This window comes from Hoplias malabaricus, chromosome 17 (assembly GCF_029633855.1).
Source record: "Hoplias malabaricus isolate fHopMal1 chromosome 17, fHopMal1.hap1, whole genome shotgun sequence".
Taxonomy (NCBI): Eukaryota; Metazoa; Chordata; class Actinopteri; order Characiformes; family Erythrinidae; genus Hoplias; species Hoplias malabaricus.
This window is the reverse complement of record NC_089816.1, coordinates 4,181,342-4,208,488: the sequence shown is the minus strand read 5'-3', so window position 1 is coordinate 4,208,488 and position 27,147 is coordinate 4,181,342. Positions and strand designations below refer to the sequence as shown.

The following is a 27,147-nucleotide window of genomic DNA, read 5'->3' as shown; positions in this document are numbered from 1 at the left end:
ACACACGGTTCCAATTCATCCTAAAGGTACTGGATGGAGTTATATTTCTTCAGAGCATCCACAAGCCAATGCCAGGGGTGTTTATACTCTTCTAGTCAACACTTGGCACGGAGCACAGTCACATTAATCTAATATGCAGGTGTTCCAGCCTAGTATACATGCTGCTGGTGCAACTGAACACCTGTGCACATCAAAGTATTTGAATTCACCTATTTGGAAGGGGTGTCCACAGTTTTGGTCAATATATTCAATTAAAATAGAAAATAAGATGGACATGCCTATTGTGTTGTGTTTTCTTTGTTGCTGGATATGGCTACTGTACACGTGCTGGCCCTTTAAGATGAGCCCTCGCTCTCTAGGCGTGTTTCTCTGCTCCATTCACATTCACAATCCAGGTTTGAGCTCTGCGGAGAAAAAAGAAAGAATCAACGCCTAGAAGATTTCTGCAAGCAATTTCTATACATAAAAAATGGCTGTTTCTAGACTTCAAAACGGGACTGAGTGTTTTCTCACTGGGCTCTGAGGTCGTGTTAAATGCAGAAGAGGAAAGGAAATAATAGGAATGAAACAGCTCACGTTTAAAAACAGCACGAATGTCAGTCGGTCAAGGTCCAATCTCTGTTTATCCAGCTGTGCTTCAGCGACAAACTAAACCTCGACCAATATCTTCTTTTTAGTAGTCTGTCTCACTTCTATGTATCGGATTTTTGCATCTTGAAAAGTGATATGGGCTGGAAAAACGCAAAAAGAGCGGTTTGACTGAAAAAAAATCGACGTGAGATTATTTTGGCTGTTGTTTTCCTTATCATTAACGCCATAGGATAAGAATTGAAATAGATGCTAGCATTGGCTGCTAACGCAATGGTTAATAACCAGTACGAAAATATGTGAACCGGCCAAGAATTTACGAGGTTTTCTTGAGTCGAGAAGCATCTTTTTCCATCGTTTATCCGCTCTCGCTTCTTTTAGCTATTTCAGTGATTATTTTGAATATTTTTTACTCATTATATGTCGTTTTTTTTTTTTTTTTACCTCAGGATTTTCAACACCCCACACTGGCATTATCGTAAAAATATTAGCATAAACCTCTCACTAGCCTCATAATGTCGGCGGTAATGATTTCCAAAAAGGTGACTCGAAAATGGGAGAAATTACCAGGGAAGAACACTTTCTGCTGCGATGGAAGAGTAATGATGGCCAGGCAGAAAGGGGTGTTTTACTTGACCTTGTTTCTCATTATTGGGACCTGCTCTCTCTTCTTCGCGTTCGAGTAAGTATAAGTTTAATCATATGCATTATATACAATACTAAACACCCACCCAACGCTGTTTACAGGTAGTTTGTCCGTGCTTTGCTGCTGTGTCAGTCTCTACACTTCAAGGAAGGCTTTACACGAGGTGTGTGAACATGCTGTGAGGATATAACGATGGCTTCGCTCTCTGCCCAACCGCAGATTTTGGATGGAGCTTCATAACCCCAGAAACTAGAGCTCATTTGGCCCACATCTCAGTGCTGAACGGCTTATCCTCGTCTTGCCCGCGCTTGGCATTGAGCAAGGTTTCATGCTGTTCTTTGTAAAATACACAAGCTGTTCATCCAAAAATGAACACGTAAATGTAGATGAAATAACTGATTCTGATTATGAAGTGTCTATAAATAATCGTTATCTCTTATCATTGTGATTTTAGGTCACCATGCTCATAGCCAGGAGTCAGCTAGAGGGGTACAAAACCCCTAGCATGGGGTGGTGAGTTATTGATGTTGTGTGAAACGAATGAGCTCCTTCTAGTATGTTTGGGAGGAGTTGGAAGCAGAGTTTGTGATCTTGAACTAATCATCTAACATCAGTACCTATCCTCAGTCAGGCTCTCTTGGCCGAATGCCATCACATCCCACATCTAATCGCAAACATTATTAGAAGTATAGACGCTGTTACTGCATTAATAAGAAGTCAGATTCCCTCTTTGAGAGATCAGCAGGTGTCAACAAATGCTTGGACCATTGAATGTGTGTTACGGCTGCTAATATTCTGTTTTCTAAAGCTGTGTGCCATGGTAGCTTTCACTGGAGAGAGATGCATATGGGGGGAAAAAACCTGCTAAGATTTCATTATACCTCAGGGCCTTGCAGTTGAACTGGGAATATCTGGGCCTCACAATAAGCTAAAATAATACTGAGACATGCGTTATCCGCCTTGCTAGCGTCTTTTGGCTTCCACTGGGACTGTTCCACACAGGAAATGGTTGCATGCCCCCAGCCAGTGATGAGGCTGATGCAGCTTACAGTCATGCCCCAGGTTGGAAATGGCTCAGCAAATATCTGCTAATGGCCAGAGGGTTGTTTATTACATGCATCCACAATATCGAAGTTGCTGTTAATTATACCTCATGGGGAGAGTTTGAAATTAAGCCACTGTGCAGTATTGTAACTCAAAAGAACCTATTATGGCACAATTCAGGTCGTATGGGCTTTCCTTTACAAAATAATACAAATGCCTGTGTTAAACAGACATAAAAACCTGTGTTTTGGAACCCATAAAGACCCGTGAAGAGCTAATAGATTAACTGGACATTTCACAGTCTCTCTTGTATTTTAAGCAGTAGTCAGCTATAATGACTGTTGACTGTTTGGGTTTCTAAACCCGTTGACCATCTAGATTGAGACATGAATATGCCAGAGACCAAGTGTTAAATTGTGCTGGAGGGCTTTTAAATGGACTTCACCACTATTATCCTTTTATTCTCACTGTTGTCCAGCCCCTTTTATAAGCACTGTGGCTTTGAGTTGACAGAGCGGGAGCATGTGGAACAGAGAGACAGTGTCCTTGTGAGCAGGCTGGACGAAATCCAAGAACAACTGGGTGGACATCATTGCCCATCAGCAGAACTAAGAGAGAGGGAGACCTACCAAGAAGTCAATAAGGAAAAGCATTTATTCTTGGGAACGAAATCTCTAACAGGAAAAGGAGACAAACAAAAGAAATTCTTTTAATCAGTTGCCCTTGGTTGTAATCTTAATGGGTTTAAACCTTTATCACTATATAGTTTTTCCAAACTGCTCTGTATTTACCTGTTGGGGAAATGACTTGATTTTAATCCATTTAAATGAAGTGGAAATACTAGATGTATCCTACGTTTATTTTGATTTACATCTATGGCAGATGCTGTCCTCCAAATCATCTTAAAATTTTTTTATCATGTTACAGATGTAGACAAAGGCAGTGTTTGGAGTTTTGTCCACAGCTGTGATATACACTACACTAGTCCAACCATTTACCAATTCCTTGGCTGACAGGCTTTATCTACTTCTGTGTCTCTGTTCCTGAGGATGGCTGGTTTGTTTCCTCTCAGACTGGGTTACCTGCTTGCGATGTTCCATTGCAACATAGCCCTTTGGGATAGATGGGGGAGTAATGCTCTCTCTCTTGCTTGCCCTCCCTTTTTTTTCCTCACTCTGATCGCAAATACAAACACATCAGCCTGTCCGGTTCTGAGGTTTTTCTTACAAATTTTGTCCTGCGGTCCAGACAGCATTCATCTGAATAACACTAAGTGTGCCATTACCCAGCATTTGTCATTGTGTATGGTTTTTTTGCTCTGGCAAATTCGGATCAGAGGCTTGGATGTCGGTCAGACGCCGTGCCCTAACTGTCTTAAGTACATGGAACTGATTGTGAAAGGGAGCAGAGGGAAGGCATAGTACTGACCTTACTGTGACCTGGGCCAGAAGATTTTGACAGTATCTCAGAAATAAGAGCCCAGAGGCATGCATCTCTCTCTCTCTCTCTCTCTGTCTCTCTCCCTCTGTAATGATCTGTGAAACCAGGGCTCCTGCCATTAGGCAAGATTGGTCTCATAGCTGTAGCTTTGTCTTTTGTTTCCATATTTTTAGTGTCATCGCAGTGAGTAGGGTGTGTCAGTGATGTTTTTTGGTCTTTTTGACGTGAAATATTATCCCTTAATAATGGGTCTTCTCCCGATCATTTCAAAGACGGATCTATTTTCAGGCTGCACTTCCCTGTAACTCATTTATCAGTAGGCTAAATACTTCCTTCTCCACCCAGCAGTAATGTGTTTTCGGGCAAATGGTCTGAATTGATTTTTTTTTTTTTTTACAGAAAGGCACTTCCCACCCTTTGCCTCTCTCTCTTTGAAATTCAAGAGTGTTATTATTAAGTATAATTTACATTTCTATCGATGAACGATAGATTCTGAATTCTAATAAGCTATTGAGTGGCAGTATTTGAACAGAATTCTGATCTGTTATGAACCTCACATGGATTTTAATCACTTACTTTTAGGCCTATAAACATATATGTCCTGGTCTTGGATGATCAATTCAACAGACTATGCTGTAATTTCCAGCTTCGTTAGAAACACCATATCAATGTGTCCCTAGACAAGACTCAAAACACTGCATTTGACTGCCTCTATAACATGATTAAAACTGAAAGTTGCTCTAAAATAGAGTGTTTCCAAAGTGTTGTAAATTTAAATGTACTTGTTAATGACATGCTTGAGTGATGACATACTTTCCTGAGCCTCTTTCAGCTGATTATCTGCCCTTGAAACTTTTAGGACAAATCATTTAAAACATTCAGTCTTTGTATTAGTGGTAGTTATTTACCAGTTGCCTTAGAATCTGCTAGGGATTTTAGCTGCTAGCATGAAGGATTTCTGGGTCCCAACTTACAGAACCTCCAGCAAGATGGCGGCCTTATAAGCTGCTATGATTTGGTCTAACATGGCAGACGGCTCTCTGAGGAGCAGGTTTTCCAAGGGCTCTTGTGTCTGATTGTTGTTTCAACACAGCTGAGGCCTTGGTGGACTTTGCTTTTATGAGGGGACGAACATTCTGCTGCTTGGCTCTGATGTGGTTTTTTCAGCAGTACGTAATGAATTTGCTCTGTGAATCACTCCGTTCTTAAATAGCTAAACTCCTTTATTAAGAATTAACCAAACTGGATATGAAATTCTCAGTGCAAAGACAACATCAAAGCATTTCAGCCTGATTTCATCCCCTTGCTAATGACAGTACACAGACTGAATGCCAAGGCTAAGACCTGTGCCATGTAGTGAATTTTAGGCTTTTGTAACTCTGAAACACCCACTGTACTCCAAAGTAGAAGCCAAATACCAAGGCGTCAGACCTTGATGCAAAATTACAGTTCAGTTTGCTTATGCAAATGTCCTTTTGCTCTTAGATGGCACAGTTTAATTACACAGAACACAAACATATTTTGGTTTGCAAAAATGATCATATTTTACTTACATGTGAGTGATAATTTTGTGGTTAATTATGTGGTTGACTATTTAAAGCAGAGAGAAAAGCCAGTTTGTAAATATATAATTTATTAGTTTACAATTAGATATTGTACTGTAATTCTGCCTTTGGTCATTTTTGATATTTTAGTATGCATTGTTTTAATGCTGAAAAACTGACTGGAATTGAAAAGCTGATCTGGATTTTTCATCTTCACGTTATCAGGGTAGATGCAGCCAAATGTGCTCTCCAATTACTATGGCCTTCAGAAAATTAACAGGTCTTATAACATTATAAGATTAATGATCATTTTAATGAGAACAGCATTTGCTTATAGTCTCATAGTGACACCTTCAGAAATTAGCAGAATAGAATGTATTGCTATTATTATCATAGATTTAATGTTTATCCATGAACTGAAAGGCTGATTCTCATAGAAATGGTTAAAGTAATGCTGTTATGAGCTAAATTTTATAGGATTATAATCACCAGTTTTTTAGTGTTCTAGGCGGGACACCTATACATATTCCAGTCTTAGCCCTTCCCATTTTTCTGGCTGCGGTCCCTCTCACTAGCCTCTCCCTGGCATAATGACAAAAGCTCTTTTAAAAACGCCATTAGTAATGAAGGCATAGTACCCCACCCCCATCCATCTGTCCTACTCCACCCAGAGACCGGCCTGACCAATGCAGTAGTATTGATCGGCTCTTATCCAACCCTTATTACTCTCTCCATCTCTCTCCCTATTGCTGTCCCTCTGTTTCTTGCTCACTCACAAACACACACCCTCAACGACTCATTGCCCCCATAAAGTGAAAAACAGTTGGTTAATAAAAGGCCACCATTTGCACTAGCATCAGAAGGAGTGGAATGACTGTAGTGAGGTGAACTGTGATAAGTGTTTAAGTTCAGTAATCGGAATTCTAAATAACACAAACAGTATAAAACACTTCTGTTGTGTAATTTCAGTTGTTGTTCTAAAAACCAGCCATTTTCCAATTTACTCTGGCTGGAAAATGAAAGCATTTGGATTTTTTTTTTCTTTTTTTGGGGTGCTTAAATTATATCTGTGCCTGGGAAAGGCAAAAGGAGATTTATGTTTAGTCACTGGTCTGGATGCTGTTCAGGGAGAATAAGGCTCTCATTACAGTAAGAGGCAGTGAATGTAGGGTAGCGTTATATGTAGGGCTCTCAATACACCTTGTCCTAATGTTGGCATTTCACCTTTATTATTAGTGGATTCACATGTTCAGTTATGCTCACACGGCTGGTATAATTTCTGTAGAAAAGCATAAAACAAAATGGCATGCTCCACAGCAGCTGCACATGTGTCTAAACCCACCAAGGCATTGGCTAGTGGGCTATAAAGCCCGCCAACATTGGGCAGTGAAACAGTGGAACATCCCCAGTACATTTGGGATAAGTTGCAGTGGTTTTTGTAATTAAGAACTACCCACTCAACAAATTTGACTTTCCCTCTATTTTATAAAAGAGGTCAGAAAGAGAGACTGTCAGAAAGAGAAAAAATCTTGCATAATTCTTAAGCAAGTTTGCAATTAATGGAATGGAGCATTCTTTGAAAATATAACATTTAATATAGGAATATGTTTAATCAAATAGTTGTGGCACATTTAAGTTAAATGCAGCTTGGGATGCTATAACCTTGACTGTATCTTCATAACATCATAAGCTTAAAGCTTAAACTGAATCTGTGATTTAATAGATTTGTAGTTTTGATTGCTGTGGCAGAGGGAGCATTTCTGCTGCAGCGAGATTGGTCCGGGAAGCATTGATGGTACTGGCCTGTGATATATAGTAGTCATCAACACAAGGGCGATACACGCGCACACACACACACTCACATGCATATTGAGTTTTTCCTATTTACACCACTGCTGTGTTCCACTCAGGCTTCAGGCAATGGAACATTTTATTGACTGGATTGGTCAGGATTTTTTTTTTTGGCCCTGTTTATTCACACATCAAACTGAACATACCTGTCTCACTGGTCAAGCATCTTTGTGTTGCTGTTGTTCTGGCTTCTTTGTGCTGACTCACCTAGCTGGTTTACACTGTTGGATCCAGGATACCTTACTCTGCCTTACCTGTTTGTCAGGAAATAGAAAAGAGGGCTGTGCTTCTACAGCTACATCTCCGGTCAATCCGACTGTATTCAAGCCCATGTTGTATTGCTGATATATTTATGACAACAAATGTAAGAAATAGTCCCTCTGAGGCCTAGCTCAGAACCTGCCACAGTGATGTATTATCCATATGTTTGGCGCACGAGAGCTTCCGAGAAGGAGGAGAGAAGAAGAGCCTTCTCTATTAATAGCTCAATGCAGTGGCCCGAAGGCCTGGCCAATCTGCAGCAAGTCTGTGGCCAGAGCACTGGGTAGTGCTTTAATGCACCCGAGCTGCCTGCAAATTTATGAGACCTGCTTGGATTCCTCTGTAAATGGTCAGGCCTTGGGGAGAATGAATGTTTTCTTTTGTAAACATTATCCCAGGCTCTGAGGCACTCTCTGGTATGGCTATAGAGCAGCAGCAATAAACTAATGAATGGTTAAAATGCCACCTTTTATCAGTTTATCCTGTATTCATAGGTACTGGTGAGACAGTCTTACATTTTGTCACAGTTCACACCTTATCAGTTATGTTAATGATTGACGTTTGTTTTTCATGTTCATATATTTTGGATTCATAATTGTTTAAAATTAAATGACCAGAGTTGGTCGTTGAACTAATGTATCAAAACTGATTTTAAACTATATGTTTAATGTTGAATTCATTGTAATCTGGAAGAACAGAAGATTTAAGACTTTATCACTATTATGTGTTTACTGCATGTAATCTATTTCTGCAGAAACATTTATAAAATATGCATCCCTATGCTTAGCTGAAGTAACTGTGCTTGTTTTTTCCCCCCACAGTTCACAGAGAAATAATTGGTTTAACCTTTATTATTTATTACTCTCCAAGTTCATATCTAAAGTTAATCCCCAATACTGGCACCCGTTCTATCAGTAGCATACACATATAGACTGCTGTCAGTCCTAATGTTTACTGTGAGTGTATGTCTAGTATGAAATACAGTACCTCAGGAAATGAGAATAGTATCTGAATACAGGTCACACTTTCCTTAATAGAATGCTGGTCCAGTGTTGTCCAATGTTTTTGTAATATTATCGTTTTTGAATAGTGAAACTGGATATGTGAGGGCAAACATGGCCAGATTTGATTACCATATCCTCATGAGAAATGCACCAAATATTTCCTCTGTTTACTTCTCTGCGATGTTGAGCCTGGAAGGCATCATTTTGTGTGTTTTAGTGCATTGGGTGGGCGTCTGTGACTTCCGCTTTGACCTTAATGCCCAAGCATCTTAAATTTATGAACTGATAGCACAAGCTTTTAACATCGGCTTTGTGTTTTGACCCCTGCAGGTGTCCATACTTGGCCGTCCATCTGTCTGCAGCCATTCCGGTGTTTGCCGTGGTGCTCTTTGTCTTTGTGATGGCTATGCTACTGAGGACCAGCTTCAGTGACCCGGGTGTTCTGCCTCGTGCCCTGCCCGAAGAGGCCAACTTCATTGAAATGGAGATTGGTAAGTGTGTGTGCCCAGAGAAAACAATGCACTTCTCAAATTTTGCTCTTTGATGTCCCAGGAGACTCTGTGGTGACTTTCCTAAAATTCCTCAGGAGAAACAGTATCAAACAAAATGGAGACTGGAAAACATTTTCCAGATAAGAAATGATTACAACATCAAAACCAACAGCACTCTTAGAGTTGATGAGAAATAGCTGAGATCTGTCTTTTGTATAGGCTAGATGGAGATAAACATTAAGATGGTTATCTCTGTAAATCTGAAAATGGTGTGAAACTACTGAAACACCCTCTAAAACTCAAGGGGAGACGCATGTAATATACCTGGAGTCTTTTTCTCAGGGTGAAGCCTCCTTTGTCTTCACAGTTGTCTATGAGACACTACAGAAATATTAAGATCTCTTTTTTTTGCCCCGTATATTTAGTATAAATGTCTGTGTGTGAGTGAAATTTCAGCAATGTCATGGAGGGTGTGGTAAAGGCAGTGATGTGAATGTGGTGGTGTAAATAGTGCAGAAGCTTTGTGGCGTAAGCAGGGTGTTGAAGGCCCTCTGTTCTGATTTATTCATCATGTAGTTCCACTGTGTTTACAGGCAGTTGGGTGCATTCACCCGTGTGCTCTGAGCTCATCAGCCTCTTCCTCAAAATCAGCAGTGTGTGTAGCATAGCATTATTGCAGGCTAACTGAATAACTGTCGCTTGGAGCATGGGATGTTTCAAATGTAAAGTGCGTTACAAATAAACTGTATTATTATTATTATTATTATTATTATTATTATTATTATGGTATTTGTGTGTTTTCAGTTGCAAAGCATACTTGAAGCTATACAAGGGGCACTATTCAGTGCTTTACATCAATGAATCTGTGTCCTTGTTGCGTATATTGTAGTAGTTGTAAGAATTGTTAAGTTTTGAGGGTTTTTTGTAACTATCATACATGTCAGAGTTGGATGTGAGTAGATTATGAAAGAAACAAGGTTGAGCTCTTATTATGAGCTCTTATAATTTCTATGGTTTGGATTAAGACTTATTATTTATGGCATTGCACTTGTGCCTGGGACTTTAATGTACTTAAAGCGCAATTCATTTTTTTCTCTGTGATTCTGTTCTAGATATTTCATGTTGTATTGGATTTTTTGGTTTTGATTTACAAACCTAGTTTGAGGAAAAGATGTGATATTCTGTAAACTGGCATTATGGTGAGGGTACCATGATTGAGTATAAAAAGGGGCACCCACCAAAATCTTTGCAAGCAGAGGTGGTTTGTGGCTTGCAAATTTGAGTCAGACTGAAAGAATTGTCAAACAACTCAGAAAGAAAACATCTCAGTGCAAGGTGCGAATAAATGTTGTGCCATTTACAATGTACAAGATAATATTGTGAAATGATTCAGGTAATCAGGAAAAATGTCAGTTAGTTTAGCAAGGCCATAACTCACTGTTGAATCAGCATGACCTTTGAGCCCTCAGACAGCCTTGCATGAGAAACCATGATGCTACTCTGATAAATATAGTCACATTGACTCGGGAGTACTTCACAAATAGTAACTTAGTGTTGTGGCTCAACACTAAGTTGCTGCATCAAGAAATGCCCTGAAACAAATACTCCAGGAGAAAGCCTTGGATCAAAAGCCATTCTGTAATGTAGTTCACTGGGCCCAAGCTCCTCTCAGACGGTTCGAAAGACAAACCTGTGCTATGCTCAGATGGTTCCATATTTCAGCTTGTGTTGGGAAAAACATGGATGATGAGTTCTCTGTGCCAAAGCTTAAATGGATCATTCTGACCGGGAGGGTAATGTAACACAGTGTAAAAACAGGCCTCTGTTGTTGTAGATACACATTCAATATAAAATAGTGAAGATATTAGATAATTTTTCCGTTAAATAAACTTTCAAGACAATTTTGTTTTTATTGCATTCCATAACCCCAACTTTTCTGGAACAGGGGTAGAGGTAGCCCTGCAAAATCTCTGTAGAATGTAAATCATGTGAGTGTGCTAACGCCTGAATTTCCCTTGCTTAGCAAGCAACGGGGCATCATAAGTTGCAAAATATCCTGTTGTTCAAATGGAGTAAGTCCCTTTAAATAATTAGAAAACAATAATTAGTAAACATTTCATTGTATGACATGTGCCTGAGAGCATTTCGTGTATTAATAGAAAAACACACTCTTTAAATAAATGCATTGTTATGTTGGTATGTCCTGCAGAGATAGTTATTTGCATTCAACCCACCGTCTCCACACTTCCACTTCTCCACCACCTCCTCCCTGTTATTGTTCCTTGGACTGCTGCTGGCACTGCTTCTCCTGTATCTTCCCTTTCTCCATCCTTCCTTCCTCAACCTCTCCCTCCATTCTCTTGTCTCCACTCAGCACCTTCAGGAAGAGTGGGAGCAGGAATATTTAAAGTAACACAGCGCGTCACTGACAAATAAGTAGACCTTCATTCTAATGAGTGAATTTGTGTAATTTAAGGTGCACCCATTCTGTTGTTCTCTCACAACCTGTATCCATTAGCTACACTGAAATCCATTGGGATGTGGAGCAGTGGAACTGTGTTCTCAAGTATATTTCAGATGAGTTTGAGTGAAGTTTGTGATCTAGAACATATGCTGGGTGGTATGACTAAAAATGTTATCACTAAGTTTTTCTATATGGATGAATCTCGATATTTATCACAATATTAACATTTTGTCACTGTGACAAAGTACATCCTTTTACATTTACTGTAATAGCCTAAGTATATGTGCCTGATAGCATGCAGCTGGTTGTGTGAATCAGGACTAGAAATAAAGGTTTATTGAGCTCTAGTACCCAAACTTATTGTTATTGAGCAAAAATGAATCACGAAACATATCTAAATGGTTTTATCGTCTAGCACTATCTAGAACTAATCATACATCATCGGTATCTGACCTCATTAATGCTCTTGAGGCTGAATGCCATCAAATTGTTATAACAATATTCAGTGTAACGCCTCCCAGGGAGGTTAGAGGCTGTTAGTATAGAAAAGAGGGGACGTTGTTTTGTATACGCTTAATTTCAGAAGTAAGGTTGTATGAGCTAGTACTATGTTTAGACCACATTTGTTGAGTTGTATGTTACATTTAGGATGAAGGCCAACATTAAACTGTGTGTAAAAGAACGAATTTTGTCTTTTATAATGTCCTTTGGAAGAGCGGGTCATGTTTTTCTTGTGGAACTGATCCAATAACCCTATTTTTCTCTCATACCCTACTACAAACTATTCATATCCCCAGCAGCACCGTGTCTCCTTGAGATGATCTTTGTTAGATTCCTTCGGCTGAGCATGACAATTTATTACTCTGTGTAAATTTTTCCATTTTCAGAGCTTGATGTAGTCCAGTTTAATGTGTTTGTGTGTGTATGAGAGGCAGAGTGATTGCAACTTTTGCAGGAATAGATGGGCTGCTAACTAGCACAGACTAGTCGATGAACAGGGCAGCTGTGCTCCTCTGTCCCCTCAGCTCATTAAAGCCTGGCATCTGAGTGAATACAAATAGGATGCTAGTGTTTTCTCGAAAAATACAAGGGAGGACAAGGCAGAAAAACAGAGGGAGCACTTTGCAGGGAACTGTGTATGGAACACTAACCTTTCTGCTGTGTCTAATGTCAGAGCAGTAAAAGACCAATCAAAATCAAGTGTAGCTAATGTGTCTGGGAAAATGATCAGACACTGGTTTAATTGATTACATCATTAATTTGCAATCTGTTATTGAGAAATTTGCAGATTCTTTTTTTCCATCAGGGAGGAAATGTTTCGATCTGTGCTAATCACTGTCTGAGGCTTGGACTTCTAAACGAGAACAGTTATCTCACTCTCTGGGTGGGGAGGATGGCTTCCCTTGTTCCTCAATCTAGTGCTAAAAAGCATGGACATCTGTTGGCTAATGTAGCAGATCTGGACTACCTCTAGTGCACTGTGTTGTCCAGTAGGGCACTTAGATATGTGAAGCCTGCTACCACTTCTATTCAAAGAGGAAGCATGTGTTTGCTCTTACTGATTAGGTTCATGGCTGGGTGTGTAGATATCTGGTTGGAACTGGTGATGAATAAGAGGTGTGTGTGTGTATGTGTGTGTGTGTGTATATATATATATATATAGGGGCGGCACGGTGGCGCAGCAGGTAGTGTCGCAGTCACACAGCTCCAGGGACCTGGAGGTTGTAGGTTCGATTCCCGCTCCGTGTTGTGACTGTCTGTGAGGAGTTGGTGTGTTCTCCCTGTGTCCGCGTGGGTTTCCTCCGGGTGCTCCAGTTTCCTCCCACAGTCCAAAAACACACGTTGGTAGGTGGATTGGCGACTCAAAAAGTGTCCGTAGGGGGGTGGGTGTGTGTGTGTTGCCCTGTGAAGGACTGGCGCCCCCTCCAGGGTGTATTCCTGCCTTCTGCCCAATGATTCCAGGTAGGCTCTGGACCCACCGCGACCCTGAATTGGAAAAGCGGTTACAGATAATGAATGAATGTGTGTGTATATATATAAAACACAACTTCTTAGATTTATTTAAGATGGAAGGATGTTGTCTTTATTAATATTATTATTATTATTATTATTATTACTAATATTATGAGGTAGTATAAATTTAGTTTAAAATAAAATCATTTTAATTAGTTTAAAATAATATATTTAAACAATATTTGATTGTGCTTTATTTTCCTGCTCTGAATGTGTTTTTATTTTTTTTGGACAGTTTCAGTCATATAAAATAAAAGCACGGTGTAATATATATTTAAATGTAACATGGATGAGGCACTGTTAACCAATTACACTCCAATTTCATGTGCTTGTTCTAGATGGAATTAAGTTAGTTGTACACATATGCCAAAAATGAAAATGGTAATTTCATGGTAAGATTTAAACATACACAAATTTGCTTAATAAGGGCCACTATAAGAAATGTTTTAAGAAATTTTTTTTTTTTGTTTAGCTTTTAGTATCTTTTAAATTGGGTAGGCAAGATACAAAGATTGACATAATCAAAACAAGATGACCAACATTCAGTTCAACTTTCTTAGTAATGTCTCCCTAGCTACACCCAAAAAAAAGCCACCCTGGCCCACCCACTACAATTACCCCCCCACTCTCTCACCCTTGTCCACATTCACCCACTCTCACCCACCCCGTCAACTGGTATGACCCTAAACCAACCTAAATATACCAATTTCTCAAAACATATAAAGAATACAATTTTATTAAAGAAAAAGACTATTACAGTTATTGTGGTGAATTTAGAAGATCAGGATTCTGAGTCTCTAAAAAAAAAAGAAGGCACAAAAGGGGTCCAAATACAAGATACAAGAATAACATCTTTAAGCCAGTGCTCAAATGAAGGTGATGTGAAACTTTTCGACTGAATTAAAATAAGACGTCTTGCTAGAAGGGTGCAAAATGCCAAAGCATCAGAATATACAGCTGAAAAAGCATTTTTTGGGAACTAGACCAAATAAGACAATCAGGGGATGAGGTTCAATTCTACAATCACGAATGAAAGAAAAGCCTTTTGTTTCTAATGCAATGTTTTGATCACCACATACACCAAGTGTCAAAACAAGGCATTTTACATTGACAGATTTAACCTGCATTTAAAAAGCAGTGCCTGATCTGACATTTTCAGGGTTCTTGGCTCTTGGGCGTGTGTGCATGTACGTGTGCATGGTTTGCTGGGTGTTTGTGTCCATTCATCTTCTCTCTGAATAAATACAGCATGTTATGAGAGTGAGTTTGAGTGTTATGAGCCACGATACCCCATTGTCTTTTCCAATAACAATTTAGATACTAAACACTTCTATGGCCAATACCCATCATACCATCAACACCTTCGTCCTGTTCAGGGGCAAAGTGGGACTGGAGCCTATCTGGATTAACTGGACGCAAGGCAGGAACACACCTTGGATGGGGCTTCAGTCTATCACAGGGCACCACACATTCACTAACAAACTCACACCTATGCACTTAATTGAACAGTTAATCCACATACCAGTGTGTATTCTTGGATGGCGAGAGGAAACTGGAGCACCTGTAGGAAACCCACACACATGGGGTGTACCGTAGATACTGACGTGAAGCAGTGTGTGTGTGTGTGTGAGAGTTTTGGTTTAGATTATTTAAAAATGGTGAGTTCAATGTTCATTGGTAAACCTAGCGTATTAATACTTTTTTAAATGAAATGACAATTGATATTTTAATACTACAACACAGTTACCATAACACGACAAAGAAAGTGTGAAAAAGTCTGTTGAATTCCGATTCCAAAGGCTTTAAACTTATTTGTATACTTAATATATACAATTTCTTCTAGTAGTCTAGTAGCAGTATAAATAATTAATTGTAATTTATTCATCGTTTGACAGAAGCGGCCAATGGGAACATCCAGGCAGGTCAGCGACCTCCTCCACGCATCAGGAACGTCCAGATTAACAACCAGATCGTCAAACTTAAGTACTGCTACACCTGCAAGATCTTCAGACCACCTCGTGCCTCACACTGCAGCATCTGTGACAACTGTGTGGGTGAGTGAACTGCTGCTATTTATCTGCACACTCTGGATACTCCTGTGCAGTACAACTCTTTCTAGAGCTCCATACAAGTCACTGTCCAGCCAAGTGTGTATTGCTAATATTCCTGAAGCTGAATATTAAAGTGCCCTTGCTAGGTTGTTTGTGAGTGATGTATATATGCATGCACATAGACACTGAAATATATGAGTTATGTGTGGAGATTTCAGAGCACAGTGAAGGCTCAGTTTTCCTTCTCTCTGCACCGTCATTGTGAACACAGGGTTGTCTGTCTAGGCTGCTTGCACCTGCTACTCTGCGTCTGGTATACTCTCTCACACACACAAGCACACAGATCATAGCTTGCCAAGTTTTTTTTCCCCTTTCTCCTCCTGCCTCCTGCACCCCATAGTTGATGCCCAGGGCCTAGGTCTTCGGTAGATAATACAGGCCAAAAGGCAATAAAGCTGTTTATTTCAAGCAGTGCACAGTTGTCTCAGATCTGCAGGTTTTGTGATTATTGTGTTTATTGCGTTATTTATTCTATGTCGTTCATCTTTCTGCTCAATTATGAAGCGTTATGGGTGCAGCATTTCCTATGGCAGAGATGATAGGAATATTTTTTTGGCTTCTGGGAGCTTTGAAGGCTTCACACCAGCAGATTTATATCTCAGGAGAAATGTTTTGGCTGTCACTCTTGCTTGATGAAATGTGACTGAAATAAAACGTGATTGAAACCGACACTTTTTATAAACTGATTGGAAATCACTCAGTGAATCAGCAGCTCTTGGTGGAATTACATAGTTAATGCACGTTATGTTTTTGGACAAAATGATTTATATACATAGTTTTGGCAACATATTTGTATAATATTTCAGAATTTATTTATTTTCTTCTTTATTTTACATTATGGTGCAAAAGTATATTTTTTCTGTTTGCTGATGCACCACAAAATTTTGCTTTAGAGACCCATGACTATAAGAAACTAGGCATTTTTACAACCAGTGTAGTGATGGTTACTATTTTCATTTGTTCTGGGCTGCACTTTTAATATTTCAAAATAATTAGTCAAAAATAATTATTATATTTTGTTCTAATAACATGATGATAATTTTTAAGCATTCACTTCCATTAAAATTGCAAACATAGCAAATCTGAAACTAATGTGTTTTTTTCTGTCTCTCTCTCTCTCTGTCTCTGTCTCTCTCTCTCTCTCGTTCTCTCTCTGTCTTTCTCTCTCTCTCTCGTTCTCTCTGTCTTTCTCTCTCGTTCTCTCTCTGTCTTTCTGTCTGTCTCTCTCTCTGTCTCTCTCTCTGTCTCTCTCTCTGTCTCTCTCTCTGTCTCTCTCTCTGTCTCTCTCTCTTTGTCTCTCTCTCTTTGTCTCTCTCTCTCTGTCTCTCTCTCTCTGTCTCTCTCTCTCTCTCGTTCTCTCTCTTTCTCTCTCTGTCTTTCTCTCTCTCTCTCGTTCTCTCTCTTTCTCTCTCTGTCTTTCTCTCTCTCTCGTTCTCTCTCTCTCTGTCTGTCTCTCTCTCTCTCTCTCTCTCTGTCTCTCGTTCTCTCTCTTTCTCTCTCTGTCTGTCTGTCTCTCTCTCTCTCTCTCTCTCCCCCATATCACCTCCAAACCCCTGCATGTCTCTTGTTCTCCTTATTTCTTTTAGATCGCTTTGATCATCACTGCCCATGGGTTGGAAATTGTGTGGGGAAGAGAAACTACCGCTACTTCTACCTGTTCACACTCTCCCTCTCCCTCCTTACCATCTACATCTTTGCTTTTGACATCGTCCATGTGGCACTGCGTGAGTGTTATCTTCTGAGATATTTTTATATAATTGACATTTTCTACACAATTTTTCCTTAATGTTTGTGGCTTTGACAGCTGCTCTCTCTATGGAGCCCCTCCTTAAAGTGTCATGAAATTTTAATTTCCTTGTCTTCAGAATGTAGATAAATAATGAATATGCACACATGAGGGTTATGGTCATTAGCTGCAAGCTAAATGCCTTCAGTGCAGAGGTGTGTCATGAATCCATGTGTTTCACATTTGCGGCATTAAACAGTGCTCCGAATGCTCTAGTAATAAGCTCTCTCCGGGTTATTAAAGCAGGAGAATGTTCCAGATCTTCTGAAGGCCACTGATGTGCCTCGGTGATTGGCTGGTTGACATGCCTTGCCTTTCATCTTTCTTTGCTTCAGACTGCTCCCATGCATAGACAGCAGGAGACGAATGGATGGATGGAGGGAGGGAGGGAGGAAGATGAGTGAAAGAAAGAGAGAGGGAGAGAGCAGTTGAGAAGGCATATGAATTCCACAGTGTGCTGTAGTCTGCTGAATAGACTCGAAGTCTGGTTAATTAGTTCAGAGCCTGTGATCGAAAATTATGGAGTAACGCACGCTGAATGTCATCCCTAATTTTAAATCATGATTTTTTAATGTTATATAAAAATGCACGCCTAATGAGCCCAGGCTGGGAGTATGGTTGGGGTTGGATAGAAGTGTAAGTGTAAGTGTGTGTGTGGTGTGTGTGGTTCTTTCTTTTTAATATTTAAATAGTGTAAAAGAGATGTACAGGGATGGTAATAGTGTGCAGATATGATTATTTGTAGTAATTAACCCTGTTTGTTTGTCATGTTAATCCTACAGGCTCAGTGGACTCTGGATTTTTGAACACTCTTAAGGAAACCCCAGGAACATATCCTTTAATTTGGATTTTGCAGACCACCTCTCATCAAAATCCTGTCAAAACCCCTGCATAAATCCTCAGAACTGCCATGAAAATTATGAAATTACAAAAAAAACAAAGACACACAGCTCTGTATATTTTAATAACCTCACACACAGCGTGCTTTATTATTATATTGTGCAGATAATTGTCCTGGAACGTCAGCACTTTGGACTCATTAAACCATTTACACAGCCAACACAGATCTCAGATATTAAGCCCATAAAATATCAGAGCTCAGTTTTCACTTTGCTGACCAGTGAGATTTGTAGAATTAATTCAAACCCAAAACAGAGGGAAAGCTCTCTGACAAGGTCTATTTAGGGAATAACGCAGACACGGGCCTGTGATTTTATAGTTATAACTGTATGGCCAATATATAGTTACCATGTACTTTATTAGAATCATCTTTTACCAACACTCACTGGTAACTTTGAGGTCCACCTAATTTATAGGACCTTTATATAAGTTTATCGTCTTTATATAATTGTTCCTAACTTCTAGACGACTGCTGACACAATATTTCTTGAAGGGTGGACAATACCAAATTCAAACCAGTGACTGGTTGTGGCAGGTTTGCACTGGTACAAATTAATCTGGTCAGTACTAGGTTAGGAGTGGTCTACCACTCAAAAATACTCATCCTAATAGAGTATTAGAAATCAACCTTTGATAGAGGAATAGTGGATGGCTAAAGCAGTTTTGTGCACTGTGCAATTTTGAAAATCTTGTTTGTTCACATTTAAATTGTTCAAAGTATGGACAAAGCCTGTGATTTATATTCTGGCACACTACCAAAGTAATCGGTCCAACTGAAATTCAGAATACACACTGCAGGTGAAGCTAAGCCCATTGGCAGAGTTTTGTCTAGATACAAATACTCAGTTCAGAGCAGCTTGCTCTGTGTATTCTGTAACTGTAATGTTGAGAAATGGGCTAGCAGGACTGCTCAAATAGCAAGACATGTGACCAAAATTTCAGACATAAATCTGTCCGGACGTCTGGCTGCTCACTCGGATCTCAGTTGGGCAATTAATCGGTCAAATTAGTTCACTCTTCCCCTCACTTGCCAACCCAACCATGTTCAGTTTTAATAAAGATGCATATGAAACATTGTCTGTTCAAAACACATTTTAGTATGAAATAACCCTGTTTTCAAATCAGGTGTGTCACAGGGCAATACTATCACCATGCATTATTCACAGTTGGCAGTGAATGTAAATTTTTTGTTAACCATTAGTGGAAGGCACTGGGTTTTCATGCAAAGCAGTCAGGAAATGTAGTGAATTAACTGACTGTTCTCTGTGTTGTTTCCTTAACTATTTATTCTACTGTGATAGAGGTCCTTGTCTGCTTCTTCACTCTCTGGTCTGTTGTGGGGTTAACGGGCTTCCACACTTACCTGATCTCCCTCAACCAGACCACCAACGAGGATGTGAGTCTTTCTTTTGTTGTACTCTGTCACTTTGTGGAGAGATAAATATATGCACTGAACTGTGGTAAACTCTTTTGAAGTGTTTAAACTACTCAGCTATCACCTTGGCAACTGTGCTGTCTAAGCCTTCATTGTAGGAGTATGGAAAATGTGCCAAATCAATACACATTTACAGTAAAACACATTCATGTGCATGCACTTGTCTAGCTGTGTGTGTGTGTTGATAATTTACTGAAGGGTAGTGTTCATAAGGCTAGATAACATCACATAGGTACAGCGATCAGCCATAGCATTAGGACCACCTCCTTATTTCTACAGACATGGTCCATTCTCTCAGCTCCACTGACCATACAGATGCACTGGTCGTAATGCAGTTAGACTGTGGTCCATCTGTTGTTCTGCAAACTGTGTTTGCCCCAGACTCAGTGGTAGTGAGTTAGTCTCACATCAATGTCCAATGCTGGAGTGAGGTTAGTACACCAACCAAAAATATACAGGCAGTAGGGTCCTGTGGGTAAACTCCAGCCACTGCTCTGTCTGATCCACTAGTATCAAACACATGGCATACAGGACAACACATGGACTATAACCTTTAAGTGTTTAACTATTCCTGTATGACAGAATAGACAGCGAGTTTAGAAAAATTAGGTGGTCATAATGGTATGGCTGATTGGTGTATGTTCACTATAGGGATTCTTTAAAATTCAGGTCCATTAGGGCACACATGGCTGTAGAAAATGTCTATAGAAAGCATGAAACAAAATGGATGAGCTACAGTGGCATAAAGTCCACCGGAATTAGGCAGGAGAGCAGTATACTCTATTCTAGATGGATGGAGATTCATCCAATACCACTGGGATGCTCTCATGGCTGAATTCCCAGATCATCACAAAAATATTCCAGGAATATTCTAGACTTCTTGCTGCAATGAAGGAGAAACAAATCCCATATTAAAAGTCTTGATTTCACAAGAAACACTGTGTATGTGAGGTTATGACTTTCAGGAATGAAATGACTTTTTGTAGCTCGGTGTATGACACTGATGATGCTGATAATATGACATAGCGTGCCATGTTAGGGTAGTGGATCAAAACCGAGAAATAGGTAATGTGAGTTCCAGTTTGCCTTTTATAATACGTAAGCTACAAAAATAACCCAATGTCAGAAAGAAAAACAAACAACCATCACCTTGGAAATTTGACAGAAGAATACTTGAGGATTGCTGATCTGACCGCAGTTCCTAGTTTTGGGGCTTTGGTACATTCACCCTTTACTGTAATGATTAATTTATAACACTTCCTGCCAGCCCTTTACTCATCGGTGCAGACACAGAGAGGGAGGGAGAGAAGAAGAGAGAGAATTGAAGAGAAGGGGAAAATGTTCTTGGCTGACACATTAGCTCATGTCAGTGTCTTGTTTGTGTGAATCTGATCTTGCTAATAATAGACATATCAATACTTGCTGGCAGTGGTACACATCACATACACAAAGCGTGTTTTAAATAAATGAGGATTTTGGACGCCAAAGGGCACCTTCAAAACAACTCCTATTTTTATTGCGAGAGAAAATGACAGATAGATGGAGTCTTCAGTCGTTTCATATTAAGTCCCATTTCTTATTTAACCATGGCTGTGCAGAAATAGAATTCATTAAAGCTCCATCCTGTTATCCAGTGCTTTTGATTTATACTTAAATTCCGTCCAGGAAAAGATGAAAGACTTCTTGCTAAAGCCCAAGTAGGCTTGTGTTGCTCCTTGAGATGTGCATTCTTTAAGTCCCATTCTGTTATTACTAGGTCAAGCCAGGCCCAGAGGGAGTTAACAACTAAAACTGAAACTGCACTTTTGAATAAGATATAAGTCAGAAGTGAGTTCCTTTGCCCAAGCCTCTGTTGGAAGTGCCAGTTTTAACCTGAAGCAGCAGCAGCATCAGGAGGAATATGAGAAGACAGTGAATGCGTTGAGTTTGGAGCTGGTTATAGTTGCTGGTGTGGGTGTCCTGCCAGGTCCAGGTCTTAGTTCTGAAGCTTCTGTATCTGTTCTGTGCAGATAAAAGGCTCATGGTCGGGGAAGAACCGCATGCAAAACCCATACAGTCACAAGAACCTCATCAAGAACTGCTGTGAAGTGCTCTGTGGCCCCACTTACCCCAGGTAGGAGTTATACAGCATTCTTTTGTTGAAATGATTTGTACAATGTCAAATGATGTTGTAAATAAGCAGAAAAAATATATACAATTTGTTAAAGGGCCTTGTCGTGGAAAAAGAAAAACAGAACCAGATGTTACTATTGACATTTTACAATGTATATCTGTTAAAATATGAAAATCATCACGTCCCCATGTCTATAGCTGCAGTTTAGCCCCACCCATAAATGTTTGAATATAGCCATAAGGAATCATGATCATTATTTCAGATTAAAAATCAGTAGTCAACCTGAATATACTTTTGAAAGTGAGGATATTGTGTGGAGTTTGACGGAGCACTCTGAGGAACTCCTAAACCCAAGAGACATGGCTCCTGTGCAGGAGGTGTGGCTATAGGTGTTTGGGGTATCACAGTTCACTACCTTGGTTGGCACTGAAGTAGTTAGAAAGCTCTTTTGTGGATAAGATGCCCTCTGGGATGGGAACGAGAATCCGTCCAATAGTTTAACCTTGTATTCAGGAGGAACAATGCAGATTTCATCCTTGCCATGGAGTTAGACCAAGCAACTTGTTGGAAGGAGTTAAAGTTGCAAGGGGCAGAAATGCCTATGCTTCTTTGTTTGCCCTGTTGTGACCACATTACTAAAATACACTAAACAGAAAAGATGATGATGATGATGATTAAATGGAAAGTAAGAAGTATAAATTCTTTCTGTTTTTCTTTCTTTTTCCTTTTTTCTAGTGTTTTGGACAGGAGAGGGTTGATGCCAGAAGAATCTTCCGGCTCCACCCCTTCCCCACCCACTCCTGACCCTGCTGTGACCAAGAACCACCCAGTTACACCGAACACTGTAAGCCAGTTCTTCAAGGTTGCCAGATTGCATAAAATATTGACTATGCATATCAGAAGAGGCTTACTTCATAAATCAATTACAGTCTGCTGAAAGAGCGAAGGAGATGGGACATGTGGAAAAGAGAGGCTAGAAGGAACATTGATTCTTACATTTATTAAGTTGCATTTAGCTGCTGTTATCTTTCAGAAAGAAAATCCAGGTAGACTCAATGTTTTGGTTTTCGAATTTTATACCTAATTTAGCTCTGCAGAGGAATACGTTGAGTATCAAGGCCTGAGTGATTGATTGCTGTGGTCACGTGTATGTGTGTGATACATGCTGGAACTTTCTAACAGCTGTGGAAGGTGTGTGTGTGGGTGTTTCATTGCTGTGTCTGTTCTCTGGCTTTGGAACTGAATGAGCCCGTATATTTAGTCAGGTGACCTTTTGTATGTTTGAGGATCCTTTTCACAACGTCTTGAATAAAACGTTGGCATTTTGGGGTCAGTACATTGCTCCAGGCAAGTCTCACAAGAAATTATTAGCACTGTTAGCCCTGCAGTGGTGCTCACATGACCCTTGTGATGGTAAAATGCTGTGATCATGTTTAAAGAAATAGTTTTGTTAAAAATAACCAAATACAGTTTCACCCTTTGCTCAAATTACACAAATTGCACTAAGTCTAATTATCTGCTAGAGGTGATATAATGCAGAAAAAGAGAACCCAGATTAACCTTATATACAAATGTAACGTTAATTTGCAAACCACTTTAGCTTTCAACCAACAATATGTAAACAATAAAAATAAAAGCAAATACAAATGTACAGGGGTTGGAGAATGAAAGTGAAACACCTGGTTTTAGACCACAGTAATTTATTAGTGCGGTGTAGGGCCTCTTTTTGTGGCCGATACAGCGTCAGTTCATCTTGGGAATGACATACACAAGTCCTGCACAGTGGTCAGAGGGATTTGAAGCCATTCTTCTTGCAGGATAGTGGCCAGGTCTCTACGTGATGCTGGTGGAGGAAAACGTTTCCTGACTCGCTCCTCCAAAACACCCCAAAGTGGCTCAATAATATTTAGATCTGGTGACTGTGCAGGCCATGGGAGATGTTCAACTTCACTTTCATGTTCATCAAACCAATCTTTCACCAGTCTTGCTGTGTGTATTGGTGCATTGTCGTCCTGATACACGGCACCGCCTTCAGGACACAATGTTTGAACCATTGGATGCACATGGTCTTACTGGTGCAGTGTGCAGTTAATGAAGATTGTCCACCAGGCTGCTCCAATTTAGCCATGAAACCTCCCACACTACAATGACAGGTGTTTCACTTTCATTGTCTAACCCCTGTATTTGTATACAAGATATAAGGAGAGAAAGAAAAAAAACCAACAACTTGTGTTGTAATTACAATTTCAAAAAAACAATACACCTCACACTTATAATAATAATAACAAGTGCAAATAGGCAAGCATAGTTTTGCTTGACTAACATAGTGTTAGTCATACAGGTGTCTCTGGTATCTCAACTATGGGAAGGTAGGGTTTAGAATAAATACCCTTCTTATTAGTGAAACTTTGGGCTGTGAAGTCAAAGCTGTGACGGAAGGTGAACTCTGAAAAGGTTGGAGAGGAGTTCTGGGCAGTTTTGCTGTGGCAGTTGCTACACTGTCAGTTCTACCTCCTACATTTCTCTAGAAGAACACATTTAACCTCAAGCCACTCAAGATTGTGTTTTCAAGTTTAATAATTTAATTATGCAGACATTTGTAGTCACTCAGTTCAATTTTTTTATGTTATTAAAGATCTTCTGCTATCTCCACCTCTCTGGCTTTCTGCTGTTCTAACGAGAGCTTCTTCTGTTTTTTTGCAGAAAACCACAGCTCCCTTGATTCCCAACGAGCACACTCCAGACGAGGCCAAGCCTAGCATCGCTGCAGCAGCCCAGAACAGCTCTGCCAGCACCCCAAAGGAGGAAAACCCATCCAGCCCTAGGGACACTAGTCCTAAAGCATCCCCTGCCCCGATTGTTGTTAAGGAGTCTGCGCATTAGGCATTTGCTGCAAACTGTAAAACACTTCCCTGTTGAAGAACATTGAAAGAGACCACTTAAATGCCCTTTTCTAGACAAGTGACCTCTCAAAGTGGCAGCTGAGCCACACCTCTGTTGAAGGTCCTTTTTTATCTGAAAAGCTGCATGGCAAATACAGACATAGAAGTAAAAATGTCAACAAAGTGACTTGTGTTTCGTTGACAGTCCACATGCAATGCTTTCAAGTGGCATTATTGATCTGATCCTGAATGGCCCTTTACCATTCATCTGCTCCACCTGAGCTAACGTACACCCTGTAGAACATGCAATTGTAGACTCTCTAGTCCTTGGTGCCACAGGTCCTATGCAACACAGAAACCTATGGGGGATATTTTGAAGATGGGACAGCACGGAATTTCTGGATTGGATCAAGGATGAACTAGCAGCCTATGCTCAGACTGGACATCTGGACATCGAACGGACTCTTTCCCAGTCTGTGGGATTGCACAGCACCCTGCTTCCTACATTATATCGTTTCTGTAATGTACATGTTAGAAAACTTTTGTTTTTTTTTCCTCCCCCAAATGTTACCAAGGCTTAGGTTCAGTACCAAATGTTCCCGATCAGTATAAACGAAGGCTTCTCACACTCTGATCTTCTGGTTCAGTGAGCTGTGTATGTGTCTCTGTGTTAGTGTGTGTAAGTAGTATCAGACACTAGTAACAGTGCCTTATCTAAAAGCTGCACTATCTCCCACAAGGCCATTCGCAGAGAAACCCTTCAGAACTTCATTTCATAGAACTAGCCAAAATAGTCTGTGTTGAGTATAAGTTGACTTTGTTTTTTTATTTATTTTTTTTAATATAAAGAGGACACCAGTGATACATTGACAAGCAAAAAGAAAACGACAGGATGCCATGGTGTAAATGTACATAGTGTAAAAATAACATTGCGAGGTTGTGGACATTAGGCAAGAATCCGCTGATTTTGCTTCATTCACCTGATGAACCTTAGCGTGAGTGTCATCTTCATCTTCTTCTCGTGTTTTGTCCGTAGTCAGATTCTCTTTTTCGGCACTTAATTTCTCTTTTCCAAAATCTCTGCAAGTGAGGGGCACCCCTGATGAACAGCAGAGCTGAAGACAAGGGGTAGAAGGGTTTTGCTCGTCATTTACACACATCCGTTGATGTCCATGCTGAGAAATAGAACCGGGCCCAGGGAACTAAAGAGTGTTTACAAGAGGTATGAGAGGTGTCAGATGATTGATGGCCTGTGGGCAACATATTTAACCCATGCTTGTCCATGATCTGTGCTTTTGACATGTCTTTTTTTTTGTGTGTGTGCTAGAGTAGGGGTCTGTCTGTGCTTGAGCCAAGTGGTAGTGGAAGGATTGTTTGTGTACAATGAAGGATTACAATGACCTTCCTTTTTTTTGCCAAGTAAAACCAACAGTTTACTATATTTTTTTGTTTAATGATTTATTTAATTTGATTATGTTTGTGTTAGAGTTGTAAATTGGGTGCAGGGCGGGGGGTATATGTGGTTACACTTTGTTTTCCTGAGTGCTGTGACCAAGCTGAAGAGAGCAAGCAGTCAGTATTTGTGTTTGATGTGAAATGATTGGGAATTGAAAGATGAAATAAGGACTATATGCTTATATAAATATCCATATAGAGAACACTACCACAGATGAATGAGAAAACACGCTGTGTTTAATTGATACTTCTGCATGTTCATGGCTTGTTTCCTTGTATGATTTTAAGAGCTGTATACGTTTTTTTCCCCAGTTGGTTTTATGTTGTACGTCAATAGAAAAATCATGTGAAGGCCACATTCTGGTGCTGTTTGATCAGAGGCCTTATACAATCAACAGCAGGACAAAACTACCACGGGATTATGTGCATTTACATCTTTCGCTGGGCAGATTCTAACGCAGTTTTGCCTGTTTTATTATTAGGCTTCAAGAGTAGCTGCACAAATGAGCGTACAGCAGTGATATTTCACTTGCGCTTCACTGACATGCTGCAAAACGAGCTCAATCTTTTTATTTCCTTCTGACTGTATGAAACCACGTGTAAAGGCTCAAAGATGCTGATTCTGTGGCTGCCAGATGAAAACGATCAAGCACATGAGTTGTAAGTTAACAATTAGTCCTAATGCAAAGGTTTAAATGTATTGGAAATATTAGCAAATGAAGGTCTGCTCTAGATATGTTTACAGTGTGTAATGTATATGATATAAGGCATCACAGGTCAAATTACGTTCACGTTTTCTTTTGTATTAACACTGTGATCCCCTTATACATACTTTTCCACTTCTTTTTACATGCTGAATTGGTGTGTGTGTGTGTGTGTGTATATGTTCATTAAATTATACAATGTCTTATTATCACACTTGTCCAAATTGTATGTCATTCAGCGTTTCTCAACTCTTTGTTGTAGTAAAGGTTTCTACTTTTTTAGGCTTTACACTCTGCTGGTATTTGGCTGTGAGCATCAAATAGCACTGAAGTACAAGAGGATTAATCAAGTTGGTTGCCAATTTTGGATGATTAATTTTCCTAGGCAATGGATGCTGACTCTGTACTATTTTAT

The 27,147-nt window shown here is 39.8% G+C and overlaps 1 protein-coding gene across 2 annotated transcripts; it reads left to right on the top strand.

The window, feature by feature from the left end:
* Window positions 1-382: 382 nt before the first annotated feature.
* zdhhc9 (zinc finger DHHC-type palmitoyltransferase 9) lies at window positions 383-26,930 on the top strand. 2 transcript variants are annotated; one of them, XM_066649495.1, is made up of 10 exons: window positions 383-595; window positions 1,038-1,270; window positions 8,709-8,869; window positions 15,242-15,400; window positions 17,044-17,181; window positions 18,026-18,074; window positions 19,437-19,539; window positions 21,588-21,691; window positions 22,427-22,535; window positions 24,395-26,930. In XM_066649495.1, exons 2-10 carry the CDS (start codon window positions 1,104-1,106, stop codon window positions 24,572-24,574), a joined length of 1,170 nt encoding a protein of 389 aa, XP_066505592.1. In that variant the 5' UTR covers window positions 383-595; window positions 1,038-1,103; the 3' UTR covers window positions 24,575-26,930. The 2 variants fall into 2 exon arrangements, with proteins under 2 accessions (XP_066505592.1, XP_066505591.1); XM_066649494.1 differs by having other exon boundaries at window positions 383-609.
* Window positions 26,931-27,147: the final 217 nt, after the last annotated feature.